This window comes from Poecilia reticulata, chromosome 6 (genome assembly GCF_904066995.2).
Source record: "Poecilia reticulata chromosome 6, P_reticulata-male-v2, whole genome shotgun sequence".
Lineage (NCBI taxonomy): Eukaryota > Metazoa > Chordata > Actinopteri > Cyprinodontiformes > Poeciliidae > Poecilia > Poecilia reticulata.
In genome coordinates this window covers 31,937,723-31,962,009 of record NC_088835.1, presented here as the reverse complement: position 1 = coordinate 31,962,009, position 24,287 = coordinate 31,937,723, and the positions used below count along the sequence as shown (strand labels likewise).

Sequence of the window (24,287 nt, the reverse complement as noted above, 5' to 3'; positions counted from 1 at the left end):
TCTACTGTGTGTGTGTGTGTGTGTGTGTGTGTGTGTGTGTGTGTGTGTGTGTGTGTGTGTGTGTGTGTGTGTGTGTGTGTGTGTGTGTGTGTGTGTGTGTGTGTGTGTGTGAGACGCTCACTCGGTGATCTGCCTGGTTCAGGGTGTGAAGTGGAACTGAGTCCGGTAATGAAGGAGACGGTCTGTGTAATTATCCTCTGAGGGAAGGATTACTGGTGACTGCAGCGGTCAGAGGTCACCTTGAGGAGAGCAGCACACGCTCCTCCAGAGACACCTGCAGCCGCCGCGCCGCCCTTCGCTGCCGTTTGCTCCACAGTCGCATTTTTCTCACATATTTACCATCAGCACTTTTTACCTGAGAGCAGAACTGGACCACAGCCTCATATTGGAAGATATTTTAATAAATCTGAGGAGGAAATGAGATTATGAGCGATGCAATAATAAAAAAGGAGTTTAATAATGTTAAAAACTGCTTAGTGTGAGATAACTCTGACATCATATAAATGTAAAGTCTTTTCTTATCCTGTCATATTTTTATAAAACTGAATCTAATAATTCTGGTTTTGATTTATAAATGAGCCGCTGACTCAGCGAGAACCGACCAGATCACACACAGATAGCCCAGCCCTGTGTGTGTGTGTGTGTGTGTGTGTGTGTGTGTGTGTGTGTGTGTGTGTGTGTGTGTGTGTGTGTGCGCGTGTGTGGGTGTGTGTGTGTGTGTGCGTGTGTGTGTGTGTGTGTGTGTGTGTGTGTGTGTGTGCGCGTGTGTGTGTGTGTGTGTGTGTGTGTGCGCGTGTGTGTGTGTGTGTGTGTGTGTGTGTGTGTGTGTGTGTGTGTGTGTGTGTGTGTGTGTGTGTGTGCGTGTGTGTGTGCGTGTGTGTGTGTGTGTGTGTTTCCTCTGGCTGTGAGGACTCTGTACTGATTCTCCTCATCAGTAAATCCCCTCCTGATGAACTGGTTTGGTTTATTCCCAGTTTTGATAAACTGGTTTTGGGTCTTTTCCATTTTTTCCCAGATGAAAAGGTTTTGTTGCTGTTTTAACGTGACACATTGAACTCGTTCAGCGGACAGGTGAGCCTCACTGCCGTTACCTGAGTTAAGACAGTTTAAAGTGAAATAAAGTAGGAAACGGTTTGAAACCAGATCAGCCAATCATTCACTCCTATAACATCTAAGAATAAACTTTATAGTTTTACCAGGATATGATGGGATGTCAACATTTTCTCTCATTTTTATAACCAGGCCTTTCACATAGTTAATCTTGAGCCTGGAACATTTTAATAAGTGATGCTGCATCAGTCCTGAAGCGTCCGTCGCTGTGGAAGATGGAAAATCAGGACTCGCTGGTCACATGACCTCCCATCGCCCTGCAGCTGTTGCTAATTCCTCTCTCCTGTTTCCTCTGATTTCCTCTGGTTTTCTCCTGTTTCCTCTGATTTCCTCTGGTTTTCTCCTGTTTCCTCTGATTTCCTCTGGTTTCCTCTGGTTTCTCCTGTTTCCTCTGGTTTTCTCCTGTTTCCTCTGGTTTTCTCCTGTTTCCTCTGGTTTTCTCCTGTTTCCTCTGGTTTTCTCCTGTTTCCTCTGGTATTCTCCTGTTTCCTCTGGTTTTCTCCTGTTTCCTCTGGTTTTCTCCTGTTTCCTCTGGTTTTCTCCTGTTTCCTCTGGTTTCCTCTGGTTTTCTCCTGTTTCCTCTGGTTTTTTCTGGTTTTCTCCTGTTTCCTCTGATTTCCTCTGGTTTTCTCCTGTTTCCTCTGATTTCCTCTGGTTTCCTCTGGTTTCTCCTGTTTCCTCTGGTTTTCTCCTGTTTCCTCTGGTTTTCTCCTGTTTCGTCTGGTTTTTTCTGGCATTCTCCTGTTTCCTCTTGAAAAAGATTCTTTCTTTTTTCAGATTTTCCTGTACAACCAGCTGTTTGTTTAGCTGGATTTAAACATTGTTCCTTTAAAACTCGCCCAGTAAGGTGTTGGATCCTCCAGCGTTTCTTCTCCTTCTGCTGTCTCCTCTGGAGACAAGCCGTTTGATGTCCTGCGTGTCTCTGCGTTTCCCTCAGGAACCACGGTGATGACCATGACGGCGTTCGACGCAGACGACCCCAACACCGACAACGCCGTGCTGCGCTACAACATCGTCAGGCAGTCGCCGGACAAACCTTCGCCCAACATGTTCTACATCGACGCAGAGAAAGGCGACATCGTCACCGTCATTTCTCCGTCGTTACTGGACAGGGAGGTGAGTCGGCCCAGCGCTCCCAGTCTGACCAGTGTGAGTTTGGACGGCGGTCAGACGGACGGCGCCGACAGCTAACCTTTTTATGTTTGTCGTTCTGCGGCTCGTCTGGCCGCCAGCAGAGCGGCGTGTGTGTGTCTGGATCAGGTGTGTGTGTTTGTGTGAGCCAGACGAGCGTCTCTCCATTTTGCCGTCTAACCGGAGCGAGACGGCGGCGTGATTGCTTTTCTGGCAGGGTGACGAATGCCAGAACATCGATTGGGTTCGCTGGTGGAAGAGGAATATTAGCTGTTGTCAGACATTTAGCGAACGCTTTAATTGAGGTGATACACTGTCGGTCCTGGTGCTGTCCAACAAGCCCGGCTGAAAACCCGCCATCCGGAACTGCTGCAAGCATGGCGGCTAAGTGGCCTGATGAGCCAATCTCTGAGCCGCCGCAAACCGCTTAATGGAGGAGTAATTGATTAAAAGTACAATGAAATGAGATGTAATCAGAACCGCCAGCTCCGTTTGATGGGAGGCGGCATGTGGAGCTGCAGCGCCGCGTTGGTTATCAGGGAACAGCACAGAGACATGCACTGTAAAAACAGAACTTTGTCTTAAAGCAGCTTAAACTTTTCACGTTTTCATGTTAGAATTACAGAAATAACTTTATTTGCTCCATGTCGGGCTGTGACCACGACCCAGAGAAACATTTCCGGATCCATAAACCCGACCCAGTTTCTCTGGTTCTGTCTGGATGAATGGAACAAAATCCCAGTAAAACCAGGAGGAGCTTCCAGAAAGAAACCCAAAAACACCTGAAGTGTGTGTGTGTGTGTGTGTGTGTGTGTGTGTGTGTGTGTGTGTGTGTGTGTGTGTGTGTGTGTGTGTGTGTGTGTGTGTGTGTGCGTGCGTGCGTGCGTGCGTGTGTGTGTGTGTGTGTGTGTGTGTGTGTGTGTGTGTGTGTGTCTGTGTGTGTGTGTGATTCGTTCATATCTTGTTTCCTGGACGGATCGTCTCAAACTTCTTCGGAGTTTCAGCGATTTATTCCTGATTTAATCAATAATTCCTGGACTGAGACTCTCTGAGTTCAGCTCATCGTGAAGTTCACTCCAACATGACGGCCATCACTGTTTCACTGCGACGGAGGAAAAGTAACGCTTCACACCAGAAGAAGTGAAACCGTTTGTGTGGAATATGTTGTAGAAACTGGCCTGACATAATTCAGGTGGAGCTCTGAGTGTCGACACCTGAACCAGGAACAGGAAAGCAATCTAAAGAAGATTGGAAAATCAATTTTGTCACAGAAATCAGCTGAAGCTCCTTTACGGTTTTCTCCACCCGACTAAAACCCTTCCTAATATGCACATTTACTCCCCCCCTCCCTGCTCTGCCCCCGCCCGGCTGATTTTACCCCGCGGTCGGATCGATGCGAGGCAGCGTGTTTGACAGCTAATATTTCTACTCTGATGAGTTTAGCTTTATGAGCTCAGAAAGATCAAGGAGAGTCGTTATCGTTTACAGGAAGCCATTAAAATCAGACGTCACTAAAACCCTCACCTGTTGTCTGACGTGGGGGGGGGAGCGGGAGGGGGGGGGGGTTAGTAACGAGTAAATAGAGATCATTTAAAATCCTCTGTGGGATATTGTGGTTTTATAATTCTGAATATTTTCAGGAGTGGGTCGTTAGAAATCCAATATCAGGAAAACGTGACGCGGTTCTGGTTCAGTTTGACTCAGCGCCGTGTTCATCCTGGGCTTATTGAACAGGTTTAATCTGGCAGATTATAACCCCACATTCAGCTTCTCTGGTGAAGTTGATCAAATATGCAAATGTGCTGCTGACAGTTAAACTCTGTTGAGTTATTCTGGCTGAATATTTCACTTTTCTCAGCAGGAAATATTCGGCTAACGGCTCTGCAGACCCCACACATCCTGGACACAAATTGTTCATTCTTTTACCCAAAGGGCGGCGCTACAGTGCACGATTTGCTGAAGCAGTTGCCATGAAAACTGTTGGTCTGATCACACCACAGACTGACGTCAAGAGATTTTCTCCCTGATGAAGAAGCTGGGAATGAGACTCTCAGCTTCTTCTGTGATGAAACAGGAAGTAAATCTGATGAAACAGGAAGCAGGAAGTAAATCTGATTAAACAGGAAGTAAATCTGATGAAACAGGAAACAGGAAGTATATCTGATGAAACAGGAAGTAAATCTGATGAAACAGGAAGTATATCTGATGAAACAGGAAAGTGGAAGTATATCTGATGAAACAGGAAGTAAATCTGATGAAACAGGAAGTAAATCTGATGAAACAGGAAGTAAATCTGATGAAACAGGAAACAGGAAGTATATCTGATGAAACAGGAAGTATCTCTGATGAAACAGGAAGTAAATCTGATGAAACAGTGAAGTCACTTACTGAGCCGTTCTCCCAGATGCAGACAGACGTTCCTCACTGCAGAAACTCCCAAACTTCCTCCAGCTCTGCTGTTCCTGGTCATGTGATCTGATCTTCACTACATCCCTGAACAACAACAAGCGCCTTGCAGAGAGACCATCAGAACATTCTGAGCCCAGAGAGTGGCGTCTCTACAGGAAGAGGAAAATAAATGCAGTTTAAGTGCAGCGATGGAAGGATCCTGTTTCCTGACTGCCGGATGAACAGCAGCTTTTCTAATCTATTTAAGTCCATTCAGCGCCTGGTTTCAGTTCTGGTCGGCTGGAGCCGGAGCCGGTGGCGGCGGCCTGCTGCGATCAGGTGATCTGTGATGTCATCAGGTGTGTGGGTGTGACATCACAAAGCTCCAGTGGGGTTTTGCTCCTGAAGGTGACTGTGTGTTTTTCTGAGTTCGCCTCTAATCCACTTCCTGTTGCGTTTCTGAGCTGTAATCAATCTTGTGAGTGCAGATCAGATCATTTCCAGTCGTCTGCACTGTAAACATGTTTATGTTCTGTCATCTGTTTGCGCTGCGTCGGTATAAATGCAGATGAAATGGAGGTAATTATGGCTGCTGGGTGACCTGAGCGACCTTGGCGGCGGCCTGCTGATGGCGCCGAGCCGATAAGGAAGCTCATCGTGTGTAATGGCTTGTTTGGCCTGTGAGCTGAATGACTGATGACTGAAACGCGGCCAGCTTCCCACCCAGGAACAAACGCTGTGATCTCCTCCGGCTCCTTCATCCTCCTCGCCGGCCTCTTCTTCACATCGATTTCTTGTTTATACTGGTTTCTCCTTTGCCTTCCCGCCTCTCCGTCCACCTCTCTTTGTTTCTGTCAGCCTCGTCTGCCACTCCTGTCAACACTTCACTGTGGACATCCAATTACCGGCGGGTCGTAGCGACGCTGCTCCTGCCGCCTCGGCTATTCAGACTACAGCCGCCTCCGGAGTTGCCGCTCCGCAAAATGTTGCTTTCAAACATTTCTGGGGCCGCCACCTAATCTGATCCCCACAAACATAATTGAATGTCAGTCTTCACATAAAGATGCTCTCCTCTCTTCAATTAGCATCTCGTTTCCTGGTGTCGCGCCGACGAGACAAAGCAGAGCGGAAATATTTACTCCTCCCAGGTAGAGGCCGGCCGGAGAGACTTAATATATTATGTAATTTATATGCAAATAATTCAGCGCACGGAAAACATTGATAAGATTTCATTACCGCAGATTTTGATGTACACTTCAGTTTATAAACAGCCATTTATTCACCAATTATGATGTGGAGATTGGAAAGGTGTGAGGAGACGAGCAGGTGGAGATTCTCTGGTCTGGGAGGAGCGGCGGCGTGAAGACGTTCATCAGGCCGGCGAGGGGGGGCAGGTGTAAGAACCTGGGGGGGGGGGGGCAGGGGTAAGAAGCTGGGGGGGGGGGGGGGGCAGGTGTAAAAACCTGAGGGGGGCAGGTGTAAGCACCTGGGTTGGGGGGGGCGGCAGGTGTACACACCTGGGGTGGGGGACATGTGTAAGCACCTGGTTTGGGGGGGTCAGGTGTAAGCACCATGGGGGGTGCGGGGGGGCAGGTGTACGCACCTGGGGTTTATTTTTTTTAACAGTTTATTTTTTAATATTCTGGCTCTGTGGTTAGAGCAGTCGTCCTGTGATCAGAAGGTCACAGGTTCGATTCCACCTTCCTCATGCTGATGTGCCCCTGGCCAAGGCACTTAACGTTTGTGAATGGGTGAATGCGACTCTAGTGTCAAAATGATCGTAAAAGCTGTATATAAGTCCATTTAACATTTATTCTAATAAGGCTGGGACTTTAATGTGTTAATTCTGATTACCGTATTTTCTGGACTATAGGGCGCACCGGGCTGTAAGCCACTGGTATCTCCGCCGCTCTCGGTTTTTCACAAGTCTCGTCTCCAAAGCCGAACCATGGATTCGTTCACGCTGAGCTGAGCTGCAGCAGCTCCAGATCTTCAGCCCTCAACTTAAAAGCTGCGTCATATGAACTTCTTTGTGTTTCCATGATGAGGTGGTTTGAGTTTGAAAACATTTCTCCGACGTGCCTGCTGCTAGCATGTGCTTGTTCTAAATGAAAATCAGCACTTTCTTCTTTGATTTCCAATTTTGACTTCCAATGATTGATTTCCTGCTACAGAGCCCCCTGCTGGTTGAGGAAGAATTCACAGAAAAGCAGCGTTGGGGAAAAAGTAACGGCTTTTAGATCGAGAAGTGCAATTCATTATGTAGATTTTAACACATTAACATTTAAACACAATAAGTCAGTTTTTCCAAGCTGGAACATTTGTCTCCTCTTGACCAACTGGGTTCATTTCTGCTTCTAGCCTAAATGCTACGCTACATAGCATCTAAATGCTAAACTTGTAGCAGCTAACGCTAATGTTAGCATCCCCAGTTCAGATTCCTAAAGAAGCTCCATGAATGACCAGAGAAAAACATTTTGCTCCACCTGATGACTGGAGAACAGATTAAAAACTATAAATATATCTGGTGCTGAGCTCATATTGACATTTATAATTTAGCAGCAAAACGGTTTTTGAATTGAAATGTTGCTGATTTTGCCATCAGTTCAGGTTCTTTGTAGACCTGAAGGAGAAAATGCAGAAAAACAAAGCAGTCAGCTTTTCTGTTAAACATTTTTAAATATTCTAATTAGTCTGATATGACTTTCTGTAATTATGATCCAGCCTGAGGCTCAGAAAGGAGAGAAAATGTCTGGTTTTCATCCTGGAACACTGGTTTTCTCTGGTTTTCTCTGGTTTTCTCTGATTCTCTCATCTGTGGATCTGTGTGTTGTTGACCTTCAGTTTTGTCAGAGAGATTATTTCACCATAACGAGGCGTTGATCATGGGAGACGTTTGTGTTGTTGGTCTCTCAGCGACGGGAGCTTCCAGCTGAACGTCGATCGCTGTGAGGATGACAATTAAACTTCCTGTTTATCCTGAGAAATCCTCCGTTTTGTAATCGGAGCTCTGATGGAGAGGAGATTGATAACCTTCATCTTCTCATTGATTTACATCAGGATCAAATCTCAGACAGGACTGAGATATTTCTGCTGCACTTCCTGACATGAGTCACTAGACGTATGTAAACTTCTGAATCTGAAGACAGAAATAAATAAATCTGCCATTTTTCTCATGATTGTGTTTTTTATCACTGTAAACACATTATTATATTTATTTTATTTAAAACTACCTTCAACATGGAGCCTCAGTTTATGTTCTACAAAACATTTAAAAACAAGTCAAACAGCCCAATTAAAAACACAAATCAAACAGAATATTAAATATTACAGTCTGATAAAGTAAATCTTCCTCTGAGCTCAGGCAGAATCAATCTGTCTTCTCAACGGTGCCAAAATCTGTAAGTTTCCATTTCCTGTGAAAACCAAACATGTTTCTGCTCCTGGAAACGTTGAACTTTCTGTCGTTTATTTCAGTTTTCATGAATCTTACAGAAATAATCATCTTCATATCAAAGAAACTCGACTCAGGCTGACATTTAAAAATCTCTTTGCTCTTCATAAACCTGCAACTTTTCCAGTAAAACTGGAAATTTAAACTAGACGACTCATGTTTGCTATGAACACAGAGCATAGAGACCTTTTGGTTATTGTTTGGTTATGTTTATGACCTGGTTCTGGTTCTGGTTCTGGTTCTGGGCGTCTGTTCCGGCTCCAGATGCCGGGCGCTGATGTTTGCTTCGCGTAGCATCCGGTTGGAGTTTACGGTGAAACTCATTTAAACCGTTTTCCTGCTTCAGAGCCAGTTTGTTGGAAACGACTCTGAGACGAAGGCTGTTTGCGCCGCAGTCCTTTCACACGTCCATGGTGGCTGCAGCAGAAACGCAGCATCGCAGGGAAGAGTCAGCAGGCCGTGCGCCATGAAGCTGCAGCGTCTGCATGGCGGCGTGAAGCTCTTCCTCCTCTTCCTCTTCCTCCTCCTCTTCCTCCTCCTCCTCTGTCATGCTCATGTCCAGTTGCATTAGTGAGGAAATGAGATTCTCCCTAATTAATTAGATCTCTGGGTGCTAAAGATGAAGATTACACTCCAATGAAGGTTAGAGATGTCAATCACAGTTTTTATTTTTTTAAGCTGCAGTTCCTCCAGATAAATTGAGCCCCAGGGGGCGCCGTGGCGCCGGCGGCGATGGGGGGGGCTCAGGGTAAACATGAGCATCACGAGTCTGTTTTTCTGTTGCTTTTTGATTTAATTGAGCTCCAACAGAAACAGTCAATGGAAAACCAGAACAAGTGAATTATTTTCACCAGGACTGGAAACGAGAGCAGCAGGGAGAACAAACAAATTAAAGAATATCTGGAAACCAAAGTTTGATCATTAAAACGCAGAAGAGATGAAACTCTAACGATGCTGCGCGTAAAAATAGAAGTCGGATCAGATCTAAAGGGTTTTCCACGCAGACGGATAATCAGGAAGAAGTTTGTGGGATTATTCTTCAGTGTTTTGATTGGTCTTTGAAAGAAAAGAAAATATTTTGTTTAGTTTTGTAAAAAAAATAATTTTCCCTCTGATGGATCAAGTTTCCAGTTTTTCCATACATTTCAGCACAAACATCTCACGTCCTTTCCCAGTTAAATCACATCCCAAACTGTTTAAAGCGTCTCAAAGGAACATCAGATCTGTCGCCTGAACGAATCACGTCTGTCATTTATGTCCGTTTGTTCAGGATCCAGCGAAGCTGCATCATCATCATCATTAAAAGTTTTCACTGGACAAAAATGATAGAAACTTTTTAAATGCACAATAACAAACTGAGCATTCAGTATTTACATTATTTGTAGCCAAGCAATGTTTAGATGATTGTAGAGCCAAAACTTAAATCACGTTTGCTTCATTTAAATAAAAACATAACATCTGTAAACCATTTTGGCCTCAAATTAAAACTCGGGACAAAATGTGCAATAAGTCGAGTTTCTGGACAGACGAGGTTTGATCTACTGTGAGGATAAAGACGATGCAAAAAGCAAAGTTTTAGATAGTTTTCAATAAAGTTCTCTGGCTGAAACGTCCTCCAGGGTCAAAGTTCAAATTAAATTCTGCAAAGAGACGCTGAGTTTGAACGACTGGCGTCAAGAGAACCTGGTTTATAAACGTCTACAAATCTTTGGTTCAGTTCAATTCCTAGGATTATGATATTCATTTCATAATCTTTCTGATCAGAAATCAGGGTGACCTGAGGTCGCACCCTGAGGGGTCATCCTGAGAGGTCATCCTGAGGGGTCATCCTGAGGGGTCATCCTGAGGGGTCATCCTGAGGTCGCACCCTGAGGTCGCACCCTGAGGGGTCATCCTGAGGTTACCCTGAGGGGTCATCCTGAGGGGTCATCCTAAGGGGTCATCCTGAGGTCGCACCCTGAGGTCGCACCCTGAGGGGTCATCCTGAGGTCACCCTGAGGGGTCATCCTGAGGGGTCATCCTGAGGTCACACCCTGAGAGGTCACCCTCAGGGGTCACCAGTCCATCATAGACACAAACACAGTAATAATCTTCAGTCATATTAATAATCTTAATCTAATTCACACTCGGACGTGGATTCTCTGCAGACAGAAGATCAAACTGGAAGAAAATGGAGTCTGTAATAAATATTGATTAAATTTCTGACCGTATCTTTATGTTGAAGGTAAAATGTTGCTTTGTGAGGATCTGGACCTCCAGACAGACAGACAGTCTAAACATTTACAGCTCTTTGATACTCGCTCATTTTAATGGTTCTGCAAACAGAAAAGAAACAGCAGACCTTTTCAAAATTCAGGATTTATCTCCGGGAGTCAAGAGTTGAGGCTCGTTCCGAGTCCTGAGGAGGTTTGGAAAGGGCAGCAGCGAGGAGGAGGCGTTGGAGGAGAGAGACCTGAGAGCGACCGCAGGAGAGGCGCTGAGGTCGAGGGCGGGATAATTAGGGTGAGATGGCGCCGGCTGCCTGGAAGGAAACGTGTCTGCTAAGTGGAAGTGAAGCCGTCAGGCAGGTCCAGGTGAGGCGGTGCTGTCATTATGTGCATAGAGCAGCTCTTAGCTCGGGCCCCCAGGGGCCCCCCAGCAGCTCCCCGGCGGCCCCTCCCGGCCCCCAGGGGCTCCCCCGCCCCCCAGCGGCTCCCCGGCCCCCCGGCGGCCCCTCCCAGCGGGGGGATCAGGGGGGCCGACGTTCCTGACATGAACGTCAGGAGGAAATCTGAAAATGTAATGAACAGTAAGAGAAGAAGACACGGTTGATCTGAGAAATGAAACTATTAAAGTTTCTGCGTTGATCAGGTTTTCCTCTCCGTCTCGTCTGACTGCAGCAGGATGATAGACGGCAGGACTGTGACTTCACTCATCAGACATTGTTTAATTTCTGTGTCAAGGATTATGGAGATTTAAACAGGTCCAATTCAGAAGCTTACATCCTCTCAGAGGAGGAAACATAACCCAGTTTGGCTTTGAATTAAATCCCTGCGAGGAAGAAAAACTGAAAACTTAATATGTTTTTCTGTGAGTTTTATTTTATCTGAGCTGCTGTGAAGATCCAGATAAGAGCAGCAGAGATTCATTAAACGACCCTGGAGGAATGAACCGCCATGTTGGATCTCTAGCGCCGCCATGTAGGATCTGCAGTGCCGCCATGTTGGATCTGCAGCGCCGCCATGTTGGATCTGCAGTGCCGCCATGTTGGATCTGCAGTGCCGCCATGTAGGATCTGCAGCGCCGCCATGTTGGATCTGCGGTGCCGCCATGTTGGATCTCTAGAGCCGCCATGTTGGATCTGCAGCGCCGCCATGTTGGATCTCTAGCGCCGCCATGTTGGATCTGCAGCGCCGCCATGTTGGATCTGCGGTGCCGCCATGTAGGATCTGCAGTGCCGCCATGTAGGATCTGCAGCGCCGCCATGTTGGATCTGCGGTGCCGCCATGTTGGATCTCTAGCGCCGCCATGTTGGATCTGCAGCGCCGCCATGTTGGATCTCTAGCGCTGCCATGTTGGATCTGCAGCGCCGCCATGTTGGATCTCTAGAGCCGCCATGTTGGATCTGGAGCGCCGCCATGTTAGATCTCTAGCGCCGCCATGTTGGATCTGCGGTGCCGCCATGTTGGATCTTTAGCGCTGCCATGTTGGATCTCTAGCGCCGCCATGTTGGATCTCTAGCGCTGCCATGTTGGATCTGCAGCGCCGCCATGTTGGATCTCTAGAGCCGCCATGTTGGATCTGCAGCGCCGCCATGTTGGATCTCTAGCGCCGCCATGTTGGATCTCTAGAGCCGCCATGTTGGATCTCTAGCGCCGCCATGTTGGATCTCTAGCGCCGCCATGTTGGATCTGCGGTGCTGCCATGTTGGATCTGCAGCGCCGCCATGTTGGATCTGCAGCGCTGCCATGTTGGATCTGCAGCGCCGCCATGTTGGATCTCTAGAGCCGCCATGTTGGATCTGCAGCGCCGCCATGTTTGATCTCTAGCGCCGCCATGTTGGATCTCTAGAGCCGCCATGTTGGATCTCTAGCGCCGCCATGTTGGATCTCTAGCGCCGCCATGTTGGATCTGCGGTGCTGCCATGTTGGATCTGCAGCGCCGCCATGTTGGATCTGCGGTGCCGCCATGTTGGATCTCTAGCGCCGCCATGTTGGATCTGCGGTGCCGCCATGTTGGATCTGCAGCGCCGCCATGTTGGAAGCTGGGTTTAGGGTTTGGTTCTGCTGGAAAAATCTAAAATAGTGTTTCTGATTTTGGATTTTTTACTTTATGACAGTTTTAATGCGTAACCATGGCAACAAGATAGCGTTGTATCCCCACATCTCAAACAGAGCAGGAATTTTGACCCCAAAACCAAGAGGAGTTGAAATGGAGAGAAGAGGAAGTTCAAACCGTCTGACACGACAAAGCCAAAGCAAAGGAGAAGGATTAGCAGAGCTGCTAACAGCTGATGATGTCATCATGTTACTATGAAACCTCTGCTGCCGCATGCTAGCATGCTAGCATGCTCATTACTCTGCCATAGAGCTACAGTCTTCAGTCAGAAGCCTCTTTACATTTGTTGCAAGACTGACTGCTACTGGAGATCCTCCCTGTCTGCAGCAGGACGATTCAAAAAATGTCATTTAAAAAAATCTAGTTTTTCTGAATTAAATACATTTTAGATCTTAAATTAGTTTTGCTGCCATCAGGTTCCTTTGATGATCTGAAACATTTCAGATTTTGATCAAAGCAGAACAGATCGAGGTTTTCTGAGGGGGAGAAACTAACCGAGTGTTTTCTAGGTTGTGCTAATTAAAACAGACTATCAGCCGGGTTCAGTGAACGCATCATCACATCCATCCCTTAACAGTCGGCTGATGTGGAGAAACGGTGGCAGTGCAGCTGCAGGCCCGGGCAAATCTTAAAGTTTATTCATGATTCCAGCTGATATCTGGTGGAAATAAATCCATTTTAATGAATAATGTGTCATTGATTCTCTGCCAAACTTTCCCCTGTGGGAAATCTGAGCTCCTTCACCTGAAACGACCCGTGTAAAACCAGGGAACACGGCGGTTCAGATGTTTCCACATGCAGAGGGAAGATCTGAAGTCTGAGTCTATTTATAACAGGACGGCTCTCGGAGAGCCCAGCATGCTGCTGCTATTTTTGGCCGATGTGAAGCTGAATATTGATGAGTCGGATTGTCAGCATGAGGAGAATCAATCCGGCTGAAGAATGGGAGTGTCTGTGCGGCCGGATTGTCGTGCGGCTCGGCGCTGGCGGACGTGAGGAGCCTTCCTGAGCGCCGGTCCGGCTGCAGCTGCATTCGGCGCCATGCAGATGCTGACGGACCAGAAGAGCCTTTCCAAAGCCACGAGTTGAACAGGCGCCTGAGAAACGCAGTGGGGCAGGTCAGCAGCTGCTGGGCCGTCATGGAGACTTTAACTGATCCACTCACAGCATCAGCCGGGTTTGGCTGGACCCGGTTCTGAAGCAAACTCGGCTGTACAATGGCTGCTGGAAAAAACACTCACCGCCCAGAAAACACAAGATCAGAAAAAAGTCTACCGACCGGCAGATTGTTTCCTCATGACGTGGGAAAATGTCTGGTTATGAGTGAAAAAAGACTTTTATAATCAATATTAAGGAGTTGGTGAAGTGACATCCTAGATCTTCCTTTAGAGTTTTGTCTTATTTCAAGTCCACTGAAATATTTGGTGTATAAACTAAAGAAACACTGACAGTTTGGAACTGGCTCTACTTCCTGTTCAGAACAGAACAGACCGGAATGGACTTGGTTCTCCAGGGGTGAGAAGTTTACCAGATAATAACAGCCTAGATGATCATGATTATTAGATGATCATGTTTTGTTATTGGATGATCATGATTTGTTATTGGATGATCATGATTGGTTATTGGATGTCTGGTTGATCAGGTCTTCCTGGTCCATGTCTCCCTGCAGAGGAAGAGGCGGCTGCATTCGTCTGCATGAGTCTCGTTGATCCTGCTCTCATCAGCTCTACCTTTTCTTTGCAGTCATATAAATCACTCAGAATCAACTGTGCTGACATTTTCCAGCAATTATAAGCAAGCTGTCCCCGTTTCAGCTGATCGGCGCCGGTGTCGGCTCAGCCCGCCTGGCCCAGAGCGCCACGGAGACAACAAGCCGTCCCCCGAGAGACGGAGACATTTCAGACGACAAAAGACTGGATGATTAATATTTACTGTGGAGAAGCTGTAATTAATTCCAAAGAAGTTGCTGAAGAGGGTTTGGCTTCGTGCCGTTCTTTCCTGATGAAAATTCCTCAAAGCAACAATGATGTCGGGTTTCCAGCTGGAGCAGATGAGATGCATTTAGAGAATTCCCAGGGAAGAACCGGAAATCATTGGATCTGTGGTAAACATGGATTATTCACCTGGAATAAATTATTCTACTGTTTTTATTTGATGTGTGGCTCAGGATGCAGGCTTGAGTCGTGTTTGCTGTTCCTTTGATATAAATTACATCTGAGCAGGTTTTACTGCCTGTGTCACTGTTACTGCTTCAAAGAAAATAAAAACAAAGATTTCCTGGATCCTCTGTTGATTCTGGTTGGTTCTGGACCCGGTTGGTTCTGGACCTGGTAGAAGAGAGAAAAACCCACTGAGATTGAGTCTGGATGCTGTGAGTCTCTATCCTGTAGAGAAAGAGTCGGAGAATCCTTCCACCAAACTTTCTGCAGCTTTACTTCTTTTTTAGCTTCATTTCAGTAAAGGCTGATTTAAAGGGCCAGCAGCGTCTCTGAGTCACCGCTGTTCCCTTGGAAACAACTGATGAAAAATTGAACAGGAACTAAAACATTTAGGTCTCATTTTTAATAATAACCCAAAATAATTTCTCAGAAATAAACATAACATCAGATAAAAAATGTTTGGTGATCCAAAAATGACCTGCTGAGGTTCCAGCTGGTCTTCTTCGTTGGTTCTGGTGCCGCTCATCACAGATCCATCACAGAACTGGTCAAACTGGGACCAGTTTGACCAGTTCAGCCTTTTAACCTGTAAGTTTCTGTGGGATTCTCCAGTCGTCTGGGATCAGATGTGATTATTTATTGATTATTGGTGTAAATATGACACCATGTGACCTCGTTCAGCAGTAAATAACCGGTCTGAGCATCACACCAGGCCGCTTCCCACAGACGAAGTGAGCAGAGAAGAAGTGATTAATTAGTCCTAATTGGTGGATGACGAGGCGCGTTTGGAGCCGGCGGCCATGCGGGGCGCCGCTGCCACCTTTCGCTCCCCAGCGAACGCCGCCGGTTTGATCTCTGCTAATCTAATTAACACTTTAACAGGAACACCTGGGCTCTGCACTGGAGGAGCCTGACTGGTGTGTGTGTGTGTGTGTGTGTGTAGTCATCCACACACACACCTCCCAGATGGGCTTTGATGGCTCTGACTCAGACTGATGACTGCTCTTAACTCAGACGACCGCCATGCTGTCACACGCGGAGCGGATCCGTGTTCCTCCCGGACCGGAGCCAGCCGTGTTAAGGATCGGCTGCAGTCCTAATAACGTCTAACTGCTGGGTAAACGCTGCGATTAGAGCGTGGCCTGATGGATGCTGATTGGATTAGGCCGGCCGCTGCTTCCTGCTGGCGCCCACCGCAGCCTTGACCCCAATTACCCCCAGGACACCGTGCTGCAGCAGCTTCATCCCGCCACTAATTGGTCATGATGAGGTGATATAAATATGATCATCGCTGCAGAGCATGACCCCCACCTTGGAGCAGGAAGGAAATGAGGTGAACTGAAGAGCTACAGAGTATCTGCTGTTATCATCTCTTTTAACTCGGCTTAAACTTCTTTCTTACTTTATTTAGAGGATATTTTTCCCTCTGATAGTCGACCCGGTTCTACTGGAACCAGAACATCTGCTCCACCTCCAGCTGCTGTGGCTCTGAGTCAAACCAACCTGTTCCCCTCCTGGCCTGTGGGGGCGCTGCACCAAGAACCACTGAAGGAAACGACACAAAAACCTCTGAAGACGCTGAGAGCAACTTCCTGTTTCACCAGATGGAAACAAGATGGAGGATTTCAGCGGTTGGTCAACCTCCATTTCATAACGACGCAGGACATCGTGACGTCGCCATGGAGACGGTTCCTGAGCGTACGCCTGCGCAGGAAGTAGAACAACAACAAAAAAGAGAGAATCAACCGGCTTTTAACTGAATTCCCAGGAAGACGGAGCTGAATGTGAACTTCACCGGGTTCAAAGGTCACAAAACAGCGTCAGGAACAGTGGGCGGAGCCAATAAAACAGTGGGCGGGGCAAAGAAACTGGTGGGTGGAGCCAAGCTGTGGCAGAGCCAATGAGCTTCAGCGTTCCCTCCAGAGGTGGGCTGTGATTGGTCAGAAGTTTGTCATGTTGTAGGCAGAAATGCTGATATTTCTCTTCAACTGGTCACTATCTGGTTTTCATACATTTTTCTTTCTGACTGTGACTCTTAAAAGCTTCAGAAAAATCTAATGAATAGAAGTTTAAGATGTGAAATTTATTTGTTTTGTGTTTTATCTTCCTCTCCATGTTGTGTTCTGGCTTTAATTTTTTCCAGGATTTATGAGATAATCATATTCACTGTGTTCAGCCGGCGGTAAAGGTCTGGAGCGGCGCAGGACTGCGGCTAGCCGCTGAAACGGACACGATGCCTCATGGCTGTTAAAGGTCAGAGTGGACGGCTGCAGTCTGGACGCTTTTCAGCCAAAACACAGTGATAAAAACAGGAATAATTGAAAATCCTGCAGATTTAGCTGGAATGCTGTTAACATAAAGGTCAAAACCTTTTGAGGTAAAACTCCAGTAACTGGTACCAGTTCTGTCCTGCTGGGCTCATGAATGTAACCCAGTTTAAGGTTTTTCTGCTGTTTCCTCGCAGAAACGGCTTCAGATGTTCAAAACCAACGTGGCTGAAACGTTTCTCACCAAACTCATGATTATTGTGAGCTAAAAACTTTATGAAAGTACAAATTCAGTTTGTTAAGAAGTGAACAGACTTTGGTGAAACAACCATCTGATTTGATCCTGAAGGAGATAAATGTGGAATCTGATCTAAATTTAACACATTTTCTTTCTCTATATTAAATATTTGATGATTTTCAGGTTGTTGATCATTTCAGATCTTTGCAGGTTTAAACATTTCATGTATGAAATGACTAAATCAGATGTTTGGTATCTGCTTTAATAAGTATAATTTAAGTATTTTTCCATTTTCTAATCATAATCTGCAGAAGGTCACTTTTAATCTGTAATATTTTCTGGATTAATTGGTCCACAGTGAAAATAATATAAACCAGAGGAACATTTTCAGATAATGACACATAACTATGTTCAATTATATTTAGATTACTGTTTTTTTACCTCCTTTAAAAATACTTTACTAATATCAAAGTCACGCTGATACGTGGCAGTTTAAGCTCTGAATCAGCTTCAAGACGGGAGAATCTGAGATAATCTGCAGCAATGATAAACTTTTTGGTTTATTTGTGACATTTATGCTAAAATGTTGGAAACAAATGGTGATCTGGAATAAGTTTATTGATACAAACATTATCTGCCCGTCGTCCTGCATGGCGTTGACCTCCAGCGGTGATGAAGGTCACTTATTAGCCCAGATATTACAGAAATAACCATGTTGGCTCGGTAAACTGGATAAATGTCACCAACGTGGGAATGAAAAACCCACAACGGTGATGAGCTAAACATCACAAAGTTAAACAACTCATGAGTTTTACATTTTGAATATTTTAATGAGCAAACAGAAGACAGGATGTGACACGGAAACAGGAAGCAAGACAATAAAAGCTTCTCCACCAAAATAAAATACAATTCAAAAAATGAGAAAAAACAAATATACATAGAAATGAGGATGGATTTGGGGCCACATTAGGAACCAAAAATAAAAACAGTGTAAAACAGAAATAACCAACCGCAGTGCAAAGGCGACAACAAACATGTAAATTCAACAAAAAGGTGTTTTGAGAAGGTTCATCAGAAAAAATAAAATAAAATGAACTCAGCTACACAAACACTGACCGCCCTGCATGGACCCACCAGTCCAACCTGCAGACTCACTCACTCGTTCGTTCTTTTCGTTCTTTTTGTTCTTTTTGTTCGTTCTGTTCGTTCCCTGGACGGTTTTGAAACTTTCATCCCTGTAATGTGGATGAAAGTTTCCTTTTCCTCCCAGAAGCTGCTAGCTAGCGCTAACCCAGAGACGGTTCCTCTGGGTTCTGTGTGCTAAGATGCTAATGAGATTGTACTCCTGCCCAGAGATGTGTGTGCGTGTGTGCGCGTGTGTGTGCGTGTGTGTGTGTGTGTGTGCGCGTGTGTGTGCGTGTGTGTGCGGGGCTGTGCGTGTGTGTGTGTGTGTGTGTGTGTGTGTGTGTGCGCGTGTGTGTGCGTGTGCGTGTGTGTGTGTGTGTGTGTGTGTGTGTGTGTGTGTGTGTGAGTGTTTGAGAGCTGCCAGTTTGGAGGCCATGTCTACTTTCAGCTGGATATTCTCTGTAATCCCAGGAGAGACTCAGCGCTGCTGCCAGTGTGTAATTTATGTGCAGCTATTAAATCTGCAGCAGGTGGTTATTGATGGAAGCCATGAATCTCCTTCATAATTTCCATCATGGCTGCTAACAGCTGTGAGAGAAACAGAAGCATTTGGTTTCTAACTTCAGAGACAGAAAATATGTGAATTTAGTGGAAGGACGAGCTTCTGGGAGCAAACGGAGAGGAGAGGACCTGCTGTGAACTGGCTGCAGCTCAGCCTGGACACAGGAAGCAGGACGAGAACCAGTCTGGCTTTGAGCTTCAGCCGGGCGAGCGGGAGATGTTTCAGATGAATGGATGTTGAATCGCTCTGTAATTTGTAGCGACTCTTTCCAGCTGGATTATTTGAGCTATTCATCTTGTTCTCTGCAGAGGAGCTGAAATCAGTGCAGCCAGACTCTTGAACTCGACTCGTCCGTCTTTCCAGCGGAACATGAAGTGAGCGTTTAGATCCTTTGTTTCCGAGCGGCGGGCGCTCTCTGATCCCGACACAATGGATAATTAATTTTCTTCTTCTTTAATTTCACTTTTACCGCCACGGCTCCAAGTCTCAGATAACAAATAGCAAAGAAACGGGCTTTGATTAAACCATTTGATGCAACTTGATTTCATCTTAACAACTGAAAGAAAGAATTGTTCATTAGCTTTAAGTTTTTGTTCGACTGTTTAAGGAGAAACCATGAAATTACAGAAAACACCAGAAACTTTACTGATGACTCACCGTTTTATGTGAGAGGAAGAAAACCATCAGAAATACAACATTGTGGTGGCGCAGGGGCAAAGCACTACCCACGTACTGAGGCCCTAGTCCTCATGCCAGTGGTCGCAGGTTCGATTCCCGGCCTGGTGACATTTGCTGCCTGGTGACATTTGCTGCATGTCTTCCTCCTCTCTGATTGCCCTCTTTCCTGTCGAACTATTTTCAAATAAAGGCCAGTAGAGCCAACAAAACCAAAAAAAGCATTGCTGCGTGTGTGTGTGTGTGTGTGACGTGTTTGGACAGTGCAGCTGGTGATGAATACCTGAACCAGAAAAACAGCGTTATTGAGGCATGAACGGCATCTGGATGAAGAGAAAACATTTTCCTGAACGTCTGGCAGAAACTGGACTTGTTCTGAGTCGTGATGCTGCGGCGCAGTTTGATGAAGCAACAGGAAACTGAACAGACTGTTTACTGTGCAGCTTCTCCCAGTTCATCAGACTTTTCTCACAGAAAGGTTGTGGGTTTGATTCCTCGTTTCCTGCTGCTGCCCCAGTTTTAATGCACTTCTGAAATTCCTGGAACATTCGGTGCTGGAGCGGAAATTCACCAGGGAGGAGGACAGAGCGCCGGGGTCAAAGGTCAAGGCATGGCCCAGTTTTTCGTCTGCTGGAATCGATTCCTCAGGGATGATTTTGGACGCAGCGACTCAGAGCAGAGCAGGCTATGAATAGTTTCAAACATGAGATAAAATATCTTTATTTCAAATATAATCCGTATTTTAAAGCCTTTAGATGTTCGATTTGATGCTTCATCTAATTTTAGCTTCATTTGGAATTTAAAGCAGCATTTATTCATGATTTGATTTATTTTTAAATGTTGGGTTGAACATCATAGCATGTAGAATATTATAATTTTTCTGTATAACAAAATGTTTATAATAAATGTGAAAAATTTCACCAGCCGTGTTTTTGCTCATGAAGATGAATATTTATTCCACAGGTGAGTTGAACCAAAATGTGAGACGTGTAGCAGAAACATGTCAGTTTGTTCTGCAGCGTCAGCAGAAAAACGCTGAGCTGCTGCCGGTTTGCTTCAGATGCAGATTACAGATGAAACAAGCATCAAAATGAATTCTGAGAAAATAGATGTTTGGATGTCCGTCCACAGGTTTCCTCTGCACAACATGCATGAGGAGCAACACAAACACCAAACTGTGTTTTACATCTTTAACTCAATCAGTGCATTTCTCTCAGACATTTCCTCATTAGGAGGATGAATTTGTAAACGGACGACAGGAGAGTCGGTCCGGATGCTGGTCAGGAGAAACAGAACCAGAGCCAGTCCAGTCACTCAGCACTCTGATGGTTCTTCCTGCAAGATGAAAATGTTTCCATCAGGTCTGAGCCTCTCCGTCCAGCTGCTCTCATCCAAACTCTCTTCGCCTCTTTCTGCTCTGAATATAAAGTTTTATTCTAAATATGTGGAAAGAAACAATGAGCACAACGTCTGAGTGAAATGAAACCGGGTTGGGTTTATTCCTGGCATTAGCTAACAAGCAACAGCGGTAACCATGGCGACAGCATTAGCATCCTGCTGTCACAGGTGATGTGATGACAGACGGAGTGAAACCTGAACATCCTGGAGGAAACTTTCAGCATTTCTTTGATGTTTATTTATTTTCTTAGATTTTATTTATTCGTTTTTTCTTGCTATTTTTTGGTTTCTGAGTTTACTCTCTTCTTTATTTGTGCATTTATTTTGGGTCAGTGCCTTTCTTTGTTATTAATATTCCATAAATCCATGGTGTTGGCTCCCTCCATGCCGCCAGCAGCAGCTGTTCCTCGTCACCTGATTATCTCACCTGTAGCTCATCCGTCTCCACCTCTTCCTGTTTCTCCTGGTTTTCTGTTTCTCCACTGATTTGTCTGCGCTGCTGTTTTTCCACTCAGATTTTTTATGTCTTTTGTGTCGTTTATTGATAAATTTATCATGATAAATTTATCAGTCAATATTTTGGTTCCACAAAACACATATTTGTGTTTCAGCTATTAATGCTTTGAGTTTTTATGAATATCAGGGCTGCTGCTGCTTTTCAGACGATTGATGGAAAACAAACCCAAATGTTTCACTTATCAGAACAAAACTTGTCCTGTTTGTTTTCTTATAGTACATATAATATTTCATACGCTGAAAGCATGTGATGCGAAGGACGGAACGTGATTGGACGATGGAAAAAGGCTGATTTGAGATCTTAAACATGCCGTTTATTGATATGAAACGTTGATTTAATGGTTTGAATTTTAACCAGAGGAAATCAGTGAGGTGTAGAAATATAAAGCAGATGAAGCATTAATGAATGAATGAGTTGATTCTTCATGTAACTTCTGGTGGATTTTTCCTCAGGCTTTTAACGCCTGTCTTCATTATAATGACGGTTTGAAAAGAGGCCTGAAGAACAGCCGGCGCTCCGGCAGAACAAAGGAGCCATATTATAATATTACATCTTTCCTCGGAGCCGGTGGAGTCTGCGTGTCGGGCTGCTCTTAGTTCTCCGGCCGTTAGCTTCCCTCCATTTCAACCAGTGAAACTCGTCTTTTCTCTCTTCCAGGGAGGAAACGGACTGTTTTCCTCCATCTTCTCCTTAAATATTACGTTCCTGTTGGGTCTTTAACTGCAGGAAGTTCATAGTGAACCATTTATTTAACATACGGTACATTTTTCTATCCGTCGCTGTCGGTTAAAGACAAAACCTGACCTCTAAAAAAGCAAAGTATCTACAAGCAATGCGAAAAGATGATCTGTTAGTTTGTGGGAAGAAGCAACAAAAAGCAACATTTTCTACTCTAAACCATTTTTGTTGCTAAATGATTGAATAACTAACTCAACAGTAAAGCTACATGCTTAGCATTGCGATGCTATTTTACGCTAGCCTAGCTTCGCTCACAGGCTAACTTGTTGTAGCACAACTTGAACACAGCGGTAGTTTTTCCCAGCGTCCAATCAGAAGGATGTGAAGCAGCAATGAAGCCCGGAGGCTCCTCCCGCTCTGCAGCCTCCTTTCAGGCCAGGCGGCGCCGGAGAAGCCGCTCCATGGCTGCTGTTAGCCGACGTAGCGGTCCGACAGGTTTAGGCGTGTACCAGAAACACATGAACACAAAGGTTCCAGCGCTGGACTTCTGCATATTAAAAACAATATGCTATCCGTCATAATCTATGTAATTAATTGATTGAAATTAACAACAATGTCTGTGTAGTCAGATCCTCGGGGTCAGAGGTCACATCTTTTACATTTCCCTCCATTTCAACCAAACAAAATAAAAAGTCTTCTTTCTCTTTGTGGGAATAAAACTGATCTTTTTCATTGAAAATCACCTTCATAATGTATCCATTCTTTAAACATGGTTCATAATTAACCACTGTCCTTAAATAAATGTTGTCTTGTATAGTTATGAACAATGTTTAATGATATTCCTGCCAGCCAAACGTTGAATTCATTTTCTGTCTGTCAGGAATTTCTTCTCAGTTGAGTTTTGCTAATTTGGTTTTTCAACATTTTTCCCTGTTAGATTGTGCTGCTGCCATTAAGAGATAAATTTAATAGAAGGATTCTTCGACTTCCTACCCAGGGGTGTGAACAAGGAGGAAGGTTCTGTTAAAATATTAAAAAGAGTTATTTCCACCGACTGTGAAGGTGCAGCTGCTAACAGGTTCAGTCAGGCGTTTTCTGACAAATCCTCACGTCTGAAGGAAGGATCTCTATCAGAATCTGCCAGAAGTTTTTAACACCTGGAGGACAATCTCCCGGCTGCCTCCCCCGCTCTGCAGCCTCCTTCCAGGCCAGGCGGTTCCGGAGACTTTATAATTGAGTTGAGACTTTGGAAACGCTCATTAAGACGTTGTCAGCCGCTGGAGGAGTCCGCGCTCCATGTGTTGAGACAGCAGAGAGACCGCAGCTCTCCCCGAGCCGCGCCGCGCTGCAGCTGGAGGCCACAACATCGCTCAGGTGTGTGTGTGTGTGTGTGTGTGTGTGTGTGTGTGTGTGTGTGTGTGTGTTGGAGCGCTGCAGAGCTGACACGTGTGCACTGGTGTGTGATTGTGTGCATGAAGTTAATAAACTCACAGGTCTGTGCAGCACCATCTGCTAGTGTTGTTGGGCGCAGCAGGTGTGATGGAAACACCTGTTCACCGTCTTCACTTCGTCTCTGCTTCACCGCTGGAGAGCAGCCAGACGTCAACGTCACTTTATTACATGTTTATACAGCAGGATGTCACGTTGGCATTTAATTAGAATTTAAAAGGCAGTTAGAATTTATTGGGAATTTTAAAAATACATTAAATTTATAGCATTTTAATTTTTTCATTGTTTTATTTTTGTTTGATGTTAAATATGTAATTTATCTTTTAATTCATTTTCTGTTTTACAGTTTTACGATTAACTTGTGCAACGATGGATGGATGGATGGATGGATGGATGGATGGATGGATGGATGAACAGATGGATGGATGGATGATGGATGATGGATGATGGATGGATGGATGGATGGATGGATGGATGGATGGATGGATGGATGGATGTTGAATGGATGGATGGATGGATGGATGGATGAACAGATGGATGGATGGATGGATGATGGATGGATGGATGGATGGATGGATGGATGGATGGATGGATGGATGTTGAATGGATGGATGGATGAACAGATGGATGGATGAACAGATGGATGGATGGATGGATGATGGATGGATGGATGGATGGATGGATGGATGGATGGATGGATGGATGGATGTCGAATGGATGGATGGATGGATGGATGGATGGATGGATGAACAGATGGATGGATGGATGATGGATGATGGATGATGGATGGATGGATGGATGGATGTTGAATGGATGGAT

The 24,287-nt window shown here is 45.3% G+C and overlaps 1 protein-coding gene across 1 annotated transcript in view; it reads left to right on the top strand.

Moving 5' to 3' along the window:
- cdh13 (cadherin 13, H-cadherin (heart)) overlaps window positions 1-24,287 on the top strand; it is a 279,377-nt gene that overhangs the window by 183,894 nt on the left and 71,196 nt on the right. The window contains exon 8 of the mRNA XM_081608422.1: window positions 2,048-2,226. Coding sequence (XP_081464548.1) covers window positions 2,048-2,226 — 179 coding nt within the window. The remainder of the gene's footprint in view (window positions 1-2,047; window positions 2,227-24,287) is intronic.